Genomic DNA, 15,397 nt, shown 5'->3' with positions numbered 1-15,397 from the left:
TCTTCCAGGAAAGGAACCAATGCAAAGAAGGTGGTAGGGAATGAAAAACCTGCTCCAGGTCTGCTCTAGTGGGAATGTAAACCAATAAGCTTTTCTGCATGTCATCAGAAGAGCCTCAGACAAATGTTGGAAGTTCACTATCACATACAATTTGCAATAGTCTGATGGAAGTCAGGCAAGAGGCGTGATCTCTACCCCTCTCAGGTAGTCTGTGTGACTCAGATGTTCATCATACTAGCTGGACCCTGGAAGAAGCTGATTTCCTTTAGTCTGGGCACTGGCATTATATCCTGTATCAATATGAATGCTGACTGCTGCTCCCAGGACATAAACTAATATAAGTACATCTAAGGGATTTAGGAGTCATATGCTTGTTGAACCTAATTGTGCTTCCATGAAACTATGAGAGAAGCATAATGATGTACTGATGTCCTGCCAGCTTCTCTCAGAGGGGAAAAACATAGAATAACCCTAAACTGATCTTCAAACCAGTATCAGTCAGAGCAAACGCAAATCCCATAATGGAGCCATAGGGCAGTTGGGGGTAATGGCACGGAAAGAGAAGCTCCTGGAGATTTTGGCAGAAGTTAAGATGAAGGACAGGGTGGGAAACTGGTCGGTAGCCCCCTGTGTGGTATTCACTGGGTAACAGCAGGCAGCGATTGCTTGCAGCAGTGCTGATGTGGTTCAGGGACCCTGTCACCCCTTAGCACCTTTCATCACCCAGGGAAGTCGTTCCTCCCGTGAGATGGGCCGTGCTTCTGAGTTGAAATACAGGAGTTCACAGAAGTGTGACCTTTAAACAACTTAGCGAAAGATGTCTACAGAACTGAGTACTTCCAGGCAGCAGTTAACCTCCTTTTAATGTGATCATGTTTTCACATGCCAAACCAAGTCTAGATGTTGTGCGGAAAAATGCAGTAAACCACTCAGGTTTGGGGGGTGGGGGGGTATGTTCTCTTGAAAGTACAACACTGAATATTTTTTGATTCAGTTGTGTTCTTGACTTGAATTCCTGAAGTAAATGCATATTTAAAATCTTTTTTTTTTTTTTCCCCTCTCTCCTCCCTCTCCCTCCCTCCATTAATATCATACAGGGAGCCTGGTGAATGGGCCCTTGAAAGAGCAAAGCTGAATGTTAATGAAAATTTTCTGCTTGTGGGCATTCTGGAGGAGTTGGAGGATGTGCTGCTTTTATTAGAAAGATTCTTACCTCATTATTTCAAGGATGTGCTTAACATCTACAAAAACCCAGGTAACTTTATCCATTAAACAGCTATTCTTTTAGAAACTTTGGGAAAATCTGCATGGCTGCTGAAGGGTAAGTGTTTATGTCTCATTGAGTCAATGAAGAGATTTATCTCCCTTTTAGGAAGCAGATTTGATTGATGGGAAAAGGGTGCATATTCTACTTTTATTCTTAATGTTACTGTGTGGTTTTCATTCCTGGGCGAGCACTTGGTGCTCCAATGATCTTGCCACATGCCAGAAGGCTTCCCTAGAGTTTACCACTAGAGTGGCATTTTCTTCTTTTGGTTCTGTCATACTCGGCTCTCAAATAATACTGTCAAAATACTCTCAAAATGGTGTCAGCAATATCTACCTAAGTAAACCTTCAAGAAGTGGTTTGGGGAGCTGTCAACTCTGGGAATTCTTCAGTACCAGGATATTTATTTTCCCTTAACCTTGACTACGAGTTGCTGTGATATTAACCAATTACTGTGAAATGAACCTCCAGTTAAACTAAGTTTAGGTAAAGTACAAATAAGAATGCATATTTATAGCACACAAAGCATGCTCAGGAAGAGGACTTAGGTGGACTTGAGTAGGGAAATTAAAATAGAGAGCACTTAATCTACCCCTTAATTTGCACCCCCGAGTCAATCTGAAAGGGTTCTCTCTTCTCCATGTCAGTCCATGCCTCCTAGTGCTTATTTATTGCTAACTTCTTTAGAAGGCAGTCTTGCATCCTATGCCTAAACCAAGAAATACTATGCTTCTGTGGGGCTGTGCATGTCATTCTGGCAGAACTGATCTCCTGCTTACATTTGTCTGGGCCATCAACATCGTATGAACCAGGGAGGGGTAAAACTTCCCTTCTTGCTTGGCGACTTGATTGCATTCATGTCACTGTGAAATGCCTACAGCCACTGAAATGTGTGTTTTGTACCATTCTGTATATTAAAAACACATGGATCAAAGATTGAATTTTGTTTGTAATGCATGCAGCTGATGGCTGGCTTTTGACTGAGTGCAGCTATTAGAGTAATCAGTCCCTTTGGAGAAATTATGGCTTTCTGTCCATAACCAGGAATTATGGCTGACTGTCCACCAAAGCCTGCTTCCAGGATGCATCTTTGAAAATTTTGTATTTAGCAGTGATGCAGATATTACAGGGAAAGTCTGGCATTCCTCCTCTGAACATGATTTCAGTGGGTCGTTATCTGCTTGCAATAAGGCAGTTAAGGCAACTATTTAGAAGGTGTGAGTATTACTTTGTTGTGGTGCTATATCCAGCCATGGAGCTCTTTTGCTCAGTAACAGACACAGTATTGACATGAGAGTAGTGCCCAGTTTTGGATCAGTTATTCTCTTTTCTTTGTAAATTAAAAAATAAAAAGCTCTACATTTGTGGTATGTGGAAATCTTCCTAAAGGTTTGCACAATTCAGTCTCCAAGGTTTTCCCATGGGGATGTTTGTTAGACAAGAGGGAGGCACGGGGATCAATAGAAGGATGTTCTCATTGCAATGAGCAGACTTTTCTTTGGGAATCTGTAGGACTTCCTCAGCTGTTCTGTGCATCATGGATTTTCACTTCTCTTACAATGGAAGCTGACAAACAGGGCGTAGGGTCTCAGTTTTCATCAGGGTGCCCTGGAAATTATCAGGTGTGAAGAAAGGAATCTCCCAGAATTGTGCTGGATAATCTTTCTCTTCTCTGTGTATATTGCAGTATCTGGGGAACATTTGATCCCCTACTTCAGGATAGTGATTTCCTCTGGGATTTCATGTGTATGACTGGTCTTGTGTCATGTCTGAAGGTTCATTTCTTTCCTTCAGTATTCCCCATGTGGATTACACTTTTGGTTTATTTTTCCCATTCATTTATTGACAAGGAATAATAAAAAGGAAACAGTTTCCTTGTGTTAACTCTTTCCGCCTCTCTTCATACATGCATATGTTTGGTGTTTTTTTCCAATCGTTATTATTTTCAGGTTATTTCTGCGTTGGTGCTAAAGCTTGCAAAAACTTAACAGAATCAGCCAGAAAGAAAAAAAAAACAAAAAAACCCCAAAACAAACAAATGCTGTGTAAGAAATCCTACATCGTTCTCCTCAGAGCACCTTAGACCTGATCTGCAACACCCTCTGCTGTTGCATCATGAAGTGCTGAGAAGAGATGTTATTCTGCCCAGCTGTGTGGTGATCCCGCAAAGCAGCAGATACTTTGGGCCAAAACTGACTTTTTGTTGCAACTAACACTTACAGCTTAAATCTATGCAATTTACAGTTTTGTCTGCTGACCTGCTGCTCCACCTGAGATACTCTTATGGCGGTCTTTCCTCTTTTTGTGTAAAGAAAATAAAGCCTTTCCAGAACTTACCTTTTGTCAGTTGAAAAGGCTGAGATGAGAAAAACACGGAGAAGGACCGTGTACAGAAAGGTGACTCGCTCCCAGGTCAGTGAATCTCTGCACCAGCGTCCACCGCAGTAAGCAGATCTACTGGATTTGTAGAGCTGCTTTGAAGCAGAAAGTGACTGAAGGAAGGCGATTTCCATCCAGTGTTGCTTCAGTGGATTACAGAGATGAGAAAGCAGAATAGGAAATTGGTGATTGCTGTCCCACCATTATCATAATCTAAACGAAATTAAAAGCACCTACCTCTTGCTGTATGAAGCAAACTGCTGGATGTTATCAAACCCATAAAATCACATGTGCATTTAAGATACGTCTGCAGGAGTTCTGGGTTGAACCCCTTCCTCTTCCCAAAGTTGGGACTCTCCTCCCTCATTACAGGTGCTTTGGGCAGGCACCAGATCACTACTGCTTCCATCCAAGCAAACTTCTTCTTATCAGGAACCTTCAGTATAGGTTGATGTTAACAGAAAGCAGGAAATACGGAAACTTTTTCTCACCTCTGTTTCTTTTAACCATGCAAGCCATATTCAAGCTGCTCTGTTTCTTTTGTGTCTGTAGTAAAATTTCTCATCTGAGACAGCACTTAACAGCATTTATTGCTTAGTGTCCTCCTCCTAGCTAGAAAACAAAGCCTGTAGCCTTTTAATCCTCAGAAATACTTTGCTGCTATTGTTCTGAAGCAGAAGATCAGTAAAACTGTGGCTCTATTGATCGGATAGTTAGTGGGACATTTACATCACAGAGAACAGAAATGCAAGTGCGGGTGTCTGTCTATACCTGTATTGATACAGATGACTGCTTAATGCAATATGACTTCAGTGCTTTTGGTGGTGTTGCTAATGATTTCTTTTACATACACTGGCAGAAGGAAACTGAAGAAAGGTAAAATATATAAAAAAAGTTAAAAGTGTGAAATGCAGTTGACTGTTTAGACATTATCACTAACAGTTGGTTCTTGAGATTTTTAAGATATATTTTGCTTGCCAGCTTCTGTGTATTTTTGACGATGTCACATTTTGAAATGCACACCAATTTTTTCTCAAGTTTTGGGAGTTTAAAAAAGTTGGCAATTCTGCATGACAGGAAATTTTAGTGTCTGAGGACACTAGGAGGATAATTTTCTTCAGTGCCTTAATAAAAATGTTTCCTTCAGCTAATCCAGATGCCAAATATTCTGACTTGTGTATTTTATAACAATGTGCAACCAAATGTGAAAGGTCTTTGTGGTGCTAAAGTTGTCATTGGAACCAACCTGGATTTATCTTGTAGAATATGTTAGAGCTACAGGCTTCCTGTTTTTATCCTTTTCCACTCTCACCTTGAAATTAAGTATTTTCTTAACGTTGATACAAAGTCAAGAATTGCAGAAGGACTCTTTTTTTGATGTCTGTCTTGTCCAAAGTGACAAACTCCTGTCTCAACAGCCAGAACTGCCTTTGACAAGAGATCAAAAGGGAGGAGTCGGAACCGATTGTTGAATAAATAGATGGATCGATAGATGGGTAGAATAAATTTTAAATTACTGTGTTTACTAGATTTATTTGCTAACACAGTGAAATTTGCTCAAAATTTTGTCTTTGTTCCCCAGCATGGGAACTGCAGAGCCTTGGATTATATTTACTTCAAAATTTAGAAGTATTCCTTAACTCTTTGAAAGGCCTGAAATAGTTATAGCATACCTTTACATGTAAAAACTCTCCTCACTCTCAGGAGCACGACTGAAGGAAAAATAATTGGTCAGTCTTGTTCATTTTTGCTGGCTGCAGCTCACTTCTGTAGCCTGGCTGGTAGCCAGAAAGTGGAGAATACTTAACCGTTTCTTTTGAAATGGGCACATGTGGGTTTCGTATCTTTGGTGTTTTTCAGAGGCAGAAGATACATGCTATACACAGCGAAACATAGAATTTTCTTCTGCCTTGTCAACTTCTTTAGCGCAGAGTAAAAGTTAACAGCATCTAATATAAAAGAATAGGCAATGACATGTTTTTTATCACCTCAGAAATAGCCCATATCCTCTCACCTTTCTGCAGGAGTTCATAAATTCTCTTTGGCACCAGAAACCCGATAAAAACAATTCTTCCCAATACCAGAAGAAAAATCTTTGTTTCTTGAACGTTACATTTTGCATGGAGAATGTGTAGATCGTATTCTAAACAAGAAGACTGACTTAAGCTTTTCAAACAGTGAATTTTATTGCGTGCAGTGAAATTACTCATGCTGTCAGCTGGAAGAAAATATATTGTTCAGGTAAACTGTAAAATGTGCTTTTTTTGAAAATGCAGTACAAATGTGATTCTCTTCAAGAATTACATTTACGGGGAATGTTTTTAACCATAGTAGCGGTATTACCCAGGGTAATATAAACTTACTGATATTTTAAATCCATTCTGTTCATGCATACTAGTGACACAGTCTTGACATTTTCAATTTATGAGCTCCCCCTTCTCTTTAAACGCGGTAAGGAGGGAGATGCTGCCATTTGTCATTATTGCAAGGCTGAGATCTTGTGAGGTAGCCTTTGTTGGAGTTAGGAGAAAGGTGGGATTGACCCGGGAAGCCTTTGCACCGTGCTGAAGAGTGTTCTTGTGCCAGGGCAGCACTGAAGGTGGGGCATGCCTTCAGAGGATTCCTGTGCTGGAAGTGGAAAAGAGCATTTTCCCACTCCTTGTCAAAATGAAACTCTTTGCAAGTGGAGGAGGCTGAGAGAGGCTTTTCTTTCTTTCCTCATCCCCCCTTCCAGGCCATCACTTTTTTAGCAGTGCTCCCTGTAGTCTGACTGATACCTTTAATATTAAGTTCTTGTGGCAGCCTTTCTCTCACCCTGTTCTTGGGCTGCTCTGGCAAGATGTGGGTACTATGCATTTGGAAATGTTCAGGAACTGAGAGTCATTGCTGGAAGAGTTGACTCTTCGTGACATGAAGAAAGCAAAGGGAGGAGGGAAGATCCCACAGTTTTTTCCCTCAGAGAACTGGAATGGATGTCTTTGCAGGCACAGCCTCCAAGGGCAAAATCTCTGGGTAAGAAATGTTGAAAGAAGTCTGATGGAAGGAGGCGTTGCTTTTTGTGCAATGTCCTTAAGTAGTGATCATCTTATATTCTGCCTTTGTTCAGCACAAAATGAAAGGAAAGAAAAAATTAGGACAAGCGATCTGCAGCTTCTGATAGTCTGCCTGCTTCTCATGAGCCGTACTTTCTGGAGAGGATTGTGACTGGTATGTGGAAAGGGAATATATTGGCTCATCTCTTGTGCACAAATGCACAATCTTTCTCTCTCCTACAAGTATCTGCACTCTTGATGTGAGAGTAAAAGCAGCTTGGATGAGATTCAATTTAAATTCTGAAGTTTATTTTTTTTGCATCACTTCTTTGTATCTGCTACTTTCTTAAAACAGAATTTGGGAAAACTTTGAACACATTCAAATGTTCAAAAACTTTGGAGACTCCAAACATGCTGTCTTTTCTTTTGCCTCACACTCTAAAACAGCTTTGTGCTTTCCCTAAATAATACTCTCAAGAGGAATCACTGTGTATGAAAGTTTTCTACAGAAGATGAAAATTCTAAGTTTTGTGTGGAGGTAGAACATGAGGTTGGTCTTGGGAAGTAAATAACCGCATAATGCTTACATGGCACCTTCCCATCCATTATTGTGAAGCAAAGTAACTGTATGTGTGACTTAAAAAGTTTTGTCCAGAAGGTGGTGTAATCTCCCTGCTTTTTCAGGACTTTCAGGGGATTTGAACACTGTCCCAGTGGTAATATAGCACATGTGAATTTACATTCTGCCTGGGTGGCATTTTCTTCTTTATCACCCAACATCCTGTTCTGAAAATAGAAAATAAAAATAGGAAATATGAACAAACTGTTCCTTTCTTCTCCCTCTGAAGTCTGAACGTTCCAAATTACTTAGAACTCTTTAAAATAACGTGTATGCTAAAATAGGCAGTTGAAGCCCTAGGAAGGATGTTTAATTGTATTTTTGTTTCTTGTATTGTAAAACAAATTCCCAGTTCTCTGTATGCAAGAAAGGCAGGAAAGAGGAAGAGTCACAGTACATATCCCCGAGGACATTTGTTCCCAATTAGGTTGATAGCATCTAGGACATTCTGCGCAACTAATCCACTCCTTGGTTTGTTTTATAAAAGCTGAAGGTAGTATCAAAAGCTGTCGGTATGTTACTTAGCTATTCAGCAATGAAAATACAAGGTTTGGAGAGGAGGGACAAGACCGGACTGCCTGATTTGCAATGCCTTGAAGTTACTGGATGCACCAACTGATGATAAGCACATCATCACACATAAGGGGAAATACCCTTTCTTTTTCCAGTTCCATAAAATATGTTGTTTTCTGTCTTTCAGAGGTTTCAAATCCCATTTTGAATAAACTAAGCAGTTTTAAGAATAGGAGCTCTTGGAAGGATTTGAGCACCTCTGGGCTTTCTCATGACTGTGCTTTTCAAAAGATCCACTCAGTCTTTGGAAGATTTGTCTCAGAAGCTAAACTTCTCTGTGGCAAGTTCTGCAGCAAAGATTGGCAGCTCATAACAGCTGCGGTTCTTGTTCTGCTGAGGAAGGTGAAGCCATTCCAGACTATGTGTGTGTTGCATGAGAGACATAACTGCGGCACCAAAAGATTTATCCAAGATAGTATCAGTCTCATTGCTAAAATACGAGTAACAGTAAAGGTGTGGCAAGAGAGTTTGGCGTGGCTTTTAAAGCCCACATGGAGCTTGCATGCATCCAGGCTCAAGCCCACTGTATCTACTGTTCTCTGCTAGCATGTACTTGTTAGACTGGAGTTAGCTTGTGTGTGCATGGTTACACAGCAGAGCATTTGCCTATAAATACATCTTGTGGCCCAAAAAGAATGGCACATTTTGAGGTGAAAAGTGGGGTAGCTGACAGCCTGACATCACGACACTCACTCTGCATAAACCTGCTCACTGAGCTTATGGTGCAGGGAAGCGTCCATCTGCCAAACGTATTACTATGGTTCTGCTTTCTCCTAGAGTCAAGATGAGCAGTTGTCTTTGTAAGTACAACAGCACCAACAATAATCGTTTAGATCAGGTGAGAAAGTGACGTATTTCACGTTGGCAGGTTGGGATGGTGGGCATGGCTCATCAACTGGAGAAATGAGGAGGGCCAGTGTTGATCCACAGTGCCCCTGCCCAGCCCTTCTGGCATTGAGGGAGGTTGGCCGCCTTCCAGGTCTCACCACTGAATATGGCAAAGAAGGATATGGTTTCTCTGCTTGCCAGTTACAATGCAGATTTTTAAATCCATATTTTAGGCTTGGATTTTCATGGGACTTGAATTTGTAAAGGCTCTGCTCAGAATTAGTTGTAGTGGAAGGTGAAGTCCATGTTCTGTTAAGTCATCCTTTGAAAAACATAGATCGAATGTTTCCCTTCTACTGAAGTTTCTGGACACATGAGCTCATAGACTGGCTCTGACAACCTACAATGTATTGTAGAGATAGGCTAAGTATTTTTTCACAGAATTGCTGACTCTTTCCTTTCTTTGTGCTATAATATACATTATATAGAGAGAGCTTGTGCTCTGCAGTCTGCTACTTTTTCCTACTCCTCTCCACCACCTTTTTCATATTGCTCTTTTCCATCAACTGGCAAGGTCTTTACCTGAAGCCAAACACACTTTATTTTTTTGCCTGCTCTCGTCTGAGACTCTTCGTCATGAGCAGAGTTAACCCGCTCTAAATTTTCTATATAATGCTTTTATACCTCTAGGATGATGAAGGCTGAGACCACCTACGGCATCGTCTTCATCTTCTAGCGCAATTCCAAAAGACTTCAGCCTCCAGATTTTACATTTCATCCCCTGTCTTTATGATGCTTGCATTGTTTCAATTTCCTTTCATCAGATCTGTTGATGGGCTATCTGGTTTTGGACTAAACCCACATAAATGTAATTTCATACTTTGTTGCAGTAAAAACAAAACTTATTTGTGGTCTAAATCCCAAGGGGCCAGTCAGCCAAACCCTTGCATCCCATGTATCAAAAATTCATGTGTATTTTTTTTGTCAGGAGATCATGTTGAAGGGTTGGTGCTGGTATTTTTCAAGCAACTGTCATGTTTATCTAACGAGCATATCAGTCACTAAAGATGTTATGGTTTATAACAGTGCTCCTGCTATTCATCTGAGGTTGATTCCCTGATGCATCTTTTGAGTGTTTCCTGTTCCTAGTATAACAAAATGAATAAACCCATGGATGAGCAGCTTTGTTAAAGCTCTGGCACAGAAGGAAAGCTGCATTCAGATACAGCATTAACTATATGTCATAAATAATCCAGGGTCACTGATGACAAAACACCACAAATTTTTTAATGACAGACAATTAAAGCTTGCAATGACAATTCATGCCTTCTTGACTAACTTACTAAATAAAATCATAACGCTATTTTAATCAGTAACATTCCAGCTAAACCTCTGTTACTGCTTCTGCTTTAAAAATAGCATTTGAATAGAAATTATAGCAGTAACAGATTATGCAAATTGCTGCCTTGACAACTTTGACCTCTATTCAGGCAACAGAAGGCATAGAAGAGGAGGCGGATGGCTGTTAAATCCCAGTTAATAGGCCTACTTCAGTTCCCAGCTGCAGCTCCAGTACATGTCCACAGGTCTTCATTTCACCTACATGGAAACAAGCAAGTTGCACAAGGTAGCTGAGGCTGGAATCTGAAAAAGATTTGTTTAATAATAAGACCAAAACAACACACAGTGTATCGCGCTCTAAGTCATCTTAAGACCACTGTTACTACTATTAGAAAAGAAGGGAAAGAATTAGTAGAATAAATTTCAGCAAGGTGCAAGGGTTGGCCCTTGATTACAAAGTTCTAAGAATTAAAATAAAGGAAATATATTGGCAGTGTAGCTCTCAGCTGCTACACGGGAGTCCTTTTGGTATGTCTCCCAGCAATCACTCCTGAGGGGGGTAATCTGCTCACTTGAGCATAGCTTCACACCATGCCTGTGCTCCTTCCTCCGAGCTCCTTTGCTTTACCTGCCCTGGAGGCAGTTTGTGATGCTGGAGAGCTGACCCCTTGCTCTTCCAAGAGTGAGTCTGTCTTGGAGTTTGTGCTCCCTACTTCCTTTCCCAGTTGGAATTTCCCAGCCTTTTTGGTCTGTCCCTCTTGAAAACTTGCTTTCCAAGAAGCTATAGCAAGAGAAGAGGTTTTTACTAAATATGACTAGGAGGATTCTTTTTTTCTTCTTTTTCTGTGTTCTTGGAGTGGAATCACAAGTTTACAAACGTAGTAAGAAAGCCCATCCTCCCCTCCACTGCTCTCTAGGCTCATCTTCCCTGTCTCTTCCCTTTCTTCCAAATTGCATTCCCATTGTGTTCTTTAATTAGTATCTTCTTTCCAGTTGGGCTGCTTTTTCTACCTCCAACATTTGCACAATTGTTACTGCACTTTATAAATCTCATCTTTTGAGTTGTACTGTTCGGACTCAATTTGAATAACTTTCCAGTTACTTGCAGATGCCATCTATAATACATATAATAGGTTTGGTGTTAGGGTATGGTGTTTTTTCCTCCTCAGCTATCTTTCCTCCTTGGCAGTGTCAGGAGTGCTGCTGTCAGAGCTAGCATTCACCAAGGATCTCTTTGAAACTGAAATTGCCAACTCTGCAGTGTGTCCTGTCATTCAATCAGCAGCTATTTTGGAAGAATGGAAGGTAGTTAACATGACTTCAAGCTTTTAAAGGGCTGAAATGGTCACCTGGACAGCAACAGATGAAAAAGTCCAATTTATGTACTGGTAGGAACTATAGTAAAGAATGGGATTAATGGACAGTTGGGAACAGTCAGTGTGGTGTTAGTAGAGCCTCACAAATCAACTAGTTCCTCAAAGGAATCAGCAAGCACAGGGCTATGAGATGGTAGAGGTGTAATTTTCAGCAGTACCTCTGTCCAAAAAGCCTTAAAGAAAATAAGTTGTCAGCATATGGGAGACAATGTTCTCCTGCAGGGTAGAATTGGTTAAAGAGGGAGGCATTCATTGATCAGTAGTCTTCCCTTACTTTAAACAAGCAGGGGAGTCCTGCAAGGACTGTGCTCCAGCCTGGGATAAATGTTCTCTTAAAAAGATGAGACTGAGGTGAGAGAGGTCGCTGCCAATATGAAATTACCAGGAAGCAACAAGAACAACACTGAAGTGTTTTAGTAATCGTAACAAAGCAACGCATTAAAACTCAGCTAACGTGCAGTTGAGGAGGTCTGTCCTCGGACTGCAGTCCACTAACGCTCTGGGTCCTGGTACGTGTCCAGGTTGGTAGGAAAGTGCACAGATTGTCAGATGGGTGGGTATTTTTTTCTGTGCAAGGAAGCAGTCCCTACAGATTGCCCTAGCCACTGGGCAGCAGCATTTCTATGGCAAAGACATTTTTATGCAAAGCTAGATCAAGCCATGGCTCAGTTTTTCCAGATGGCGGAAAATGATGACGCAGGACAGAAAGGCTAAATCCTGGCTAAATCTCAAGAGCAGCTGAAGGAAAGACATTCACATTTGAGGTGCTGCCCTAACTGCTGCAAAGCAGGGAGCTCATACAGCTGTAGTTCTGATCTACATTTAATTATAGGTGATTCAGGAGCATCCGTACACTCTGCTGTGGCTCCAGTTTATCCATTCTCTTTCAAGTCCGTGTTCTCGGTAGGCAAAAGGTGGCGAGGATGACAGTGAAGCCAAACAACCGTAATTTTCTGTAGAAACACCAGGCCTCATTTGCCAGCTAGACTTGCCAGAGAAAGAAAGAAACTGTTGAGTTGGTCTCTGGTTTTCTAGCAGTGAGCAGCAGCTGTTTTGGTAGCAGTAGCAGCAGCTCATATAACAAATGTTTCATGATGAATGCAAACAAAAGCCAGCTCTGAAATTGCAGCTCCACTATGTATGCATAAAATATAAAACCAGTTCAAAATAACCCAAATAACTACTCAATTTAAGGGATTTTTTCCCCCTCTAAATAAATTCCATATGAGCATTAGTGTTTGGTCTGCTCAGTTCTCCAGGGCTCACCCAGAAAACATTTTTATCATACAGGCTGAGGGCAAAAAGTGAGCATAAAAACAGACCAAGGAAAAAATATTTTTAAAAGAAGTGCACGTGCAAAGAGGTGTGTGGTTTGGGGGAAGGTTTAGAGAATACCAAACATGCTTACTGGATTGAAATTACTGCTGATGTTTGTAAGTTGGCTGAATTCACTTGCCTCCAAAATAGGTCTTGGAGGAATTCTTCATGCACCTCCATGCAATTTGGTTTCTGAAGATGACTTGTGGTTTTAAAGGCATCTACATGTTAGAAGAGTGTTATGCCCTCTAGCATGAATGTCTTTCCAGATAGCTAGTGGGAGGATTTCTGGGGAATGCAAGTTGCTGATGAGTGCATACTCAGGGGAAATGAGGGTATTGAAGAGAAAGAAAAAAATAATATTTGGAGACTCAGGAGGAATAGAAGATCTATCCAGGGGGCAGTGCCTTAAATTGTCATCTTCCCCCAATTGCTCAAGTTAAAACAAAAAGTAAACCCTAGCATTTACCCATCCCTCCCTGCTTTGCTGCTTGCTGAAAGTCTGGAGCAGCATCTGTTGTCTGCCCACACAAGTGATGCCGCTTTGTTCTCAGGCCCTGAAATACTCTCTCTTCACAATCCATTCGCTTTCCCCATAGCTTTCTTTGACTCCCCTGGTCAGGCTTCCCTGTAACTATGGGATTAATCGGCTCCGTGCATCCACCATAGGAAGAAACCTTATTTCTTGCATTCTGCCAGATCAACGATGAAACAATATACCCTATTCCTGTGCCTTTTGCAGTATGATTCCATCTAATACTTTTTGAGTATTGAAAATCTTAAACGAGATAATTGTAGTGGTCTGTCTTCTTCCACGGTGTTTCTTTCATTACAGTTTTGGAGGGTCTATGAAGTTGTGTTACTGTGTGACGTATTGCTGTACTTAGGGTACACACCACACGTACCTGTAAGTCATTATGAGTAGTCCATCTTTGGTACTACAGAGCATGCAAATGCAGGGCTTAGAACGAAATCTGTATGCTTGTCTTGGTCTTTCCTCCTCCTGCTGCTTGACTGCTTTGATTCATTTCCAAACAATCAGCTACATCATTTGATTTCTTGCTTTTTGTGGAATGGAATGGGGGGAAAAAGGAGATGGATAAAGAGCACCATTGGACCTAGCAAAAAAAGAGGAGGGAGCGGGTGGGTTGTTTCATTATTTGCTTACTCCTAGCCAGAAATAAGTGCAGCACAAGTTATTGGGAGAGCCCAGTGGCTGGTTGTGTTGGGCCTGTGTTGAGGAAAGATGTGGAGGACGCTGGTGTTGCTGCAGCAGAGTATTTGGTGCATGCCCACCTTGCAAGGAGTACGTCTGTCCACAGTCTGGCCAGAGCCCCCGGTGCTTTGCAGAGCTGCGCTCTCGGGGCTTTCAGGATGTTAGCAAGTTTGGAGGTTTACTGTTTGGGCAAGAACATGTGCTTTTTCTGTTACATAAAATGAGAGTGTGGGATTAATGTGTGGCTGATATATAATATACATCTCCTAAAAGCTAGTGGAAATTGGACATGGCAGGAATGAGAGCATAGCCAAAGCAAATTTATTTGAAATGTTGAATAAAATTATTCACAGAAAACTCTGTTTTAAACTAAATACCACTAAATATTTTGCTGGGCATTAAAGTCTTATTTTTATTTTTTAAGCTTTCTTCCGCTCTCCACTGTCCCTGAAAGTGCTCTGCTAATTTCACAGTAGCCGTGACTGATCTTTGAAGGGTATTCAGGCAGCTGACAAACCTGGTTTACTTCACTGGGTATTGACATTACTTAATGTTGAGTGCTTAAATTATGTACCAGGGAAACTGAACTCTCTGCATGATCAGTGAAGAGACATAAATGGCTGTTCATCTCTCTGGGGGTTGGTTTGATGCCCTGAGCGGCTGTCTGGAGTTCAGCAGCAGGAGTATTTTGCAGTGGTGCTGTGTACAGTTGGGTAGAGATGGTTGTTGTCAAGGAGTTGGCGTGCAGTAATGTTTGTAGGAGCAAGAATGAGGTGTGTGTATAAAAGCAAAGTTTGTATTATGCCTTCTTAGTGCTATCCTGTCTATCCAATAGATAGATCTGTGCATCATCGAGTGCTATTTGAGCTAAGCTTTTGGTGCAATTGTTGGGCGGGGGGGGTTGTCTGGGGATTTTTTTAGCACCCTTGGTAGTGTCTTTTCCTGGAGCATTTCCAGGAGCAAAGTGTATGACCTAGTTCCCTGTGGGGCAAAGAAACACGGCAGAAGCCCAGGGCTTCCTTGCCAAGCACAAAGGAGATGAATGAAAAGGAAGATCTATTGGAGTAAACTCTCAAGAAGCTCCTGTGTGGTGACCAAAGCAGCTGCCAGAAGAGTGCTTAGAACTGCAGAAGACAGGAAACCTGAGGAAGGAGTTTGGACAGTAAAACTATGAAGGGGTCCTGAAGAGGGTGAAGTATGGCAGGACCAGCTGGGGTAGGGGATGATGGTCAAACAAGCCTGCTCAGGTATTTGGCAACGAGGTAATTTCACCAGTTGCTTCCTCCATGTTGGCTCCAAGGTTTTTTGGACGGCCCACATGACGTGCGTCTCTGGTCTTGCACTGTCCACAGCTTATGTTCCAGTGTTTGAGAATTCCTCAATCCGTTTTTCTGCACTGAATTCAGTGCAGAAGGGTTCACAGGGACTAGTGTTTGCCCAGTTTTACTG

At 41.5% G+C, this 15,397-nt stretch overlaps 1 protein-coding gene across 1 annotated transcript in view; it reads left to right on the top strand.

Moving 5' to 3' along the window:
* Positions 1-15,397, top strand: part of LOC104621336 (uronyl 2-sulfotransferase-like) — a 31,525-nt gene that overhangs the window by 1,902 nt on the left and 14,226 nt on the right. Inside the window, exon 3 of the mRNA XM_010287794.1 lies at positions 1,098-1,255. Coding sequence (XP_010286096.1) covers positions 1,098-1,255 — 158 coding nt within the window. The remainder of the gene's footprint in view (positions 1-1,097; positions 1,256-15,397) is intronic.

Source organism: Phaethon lepturus, unplaced genomic scaffold (genome assembly GCF_000687285.1).
Source record: "Phaethon lepturus isolate BGI_N335 unplaced genomic scaffold, ASM68728v1 scaffold24545, whole genome shotgun sequence".
Taxonomy (NCBI): Eukaryota; Metazoa; Chordata; class Aves; order Phaethontiformes; family Phaethontidae; genus Phaethon; species Phaethon lepturus.
Note: the sequence above shows the minus strand (reverse complement) of the source record. Positions and strands in the feature narration are given on the sequence as shown.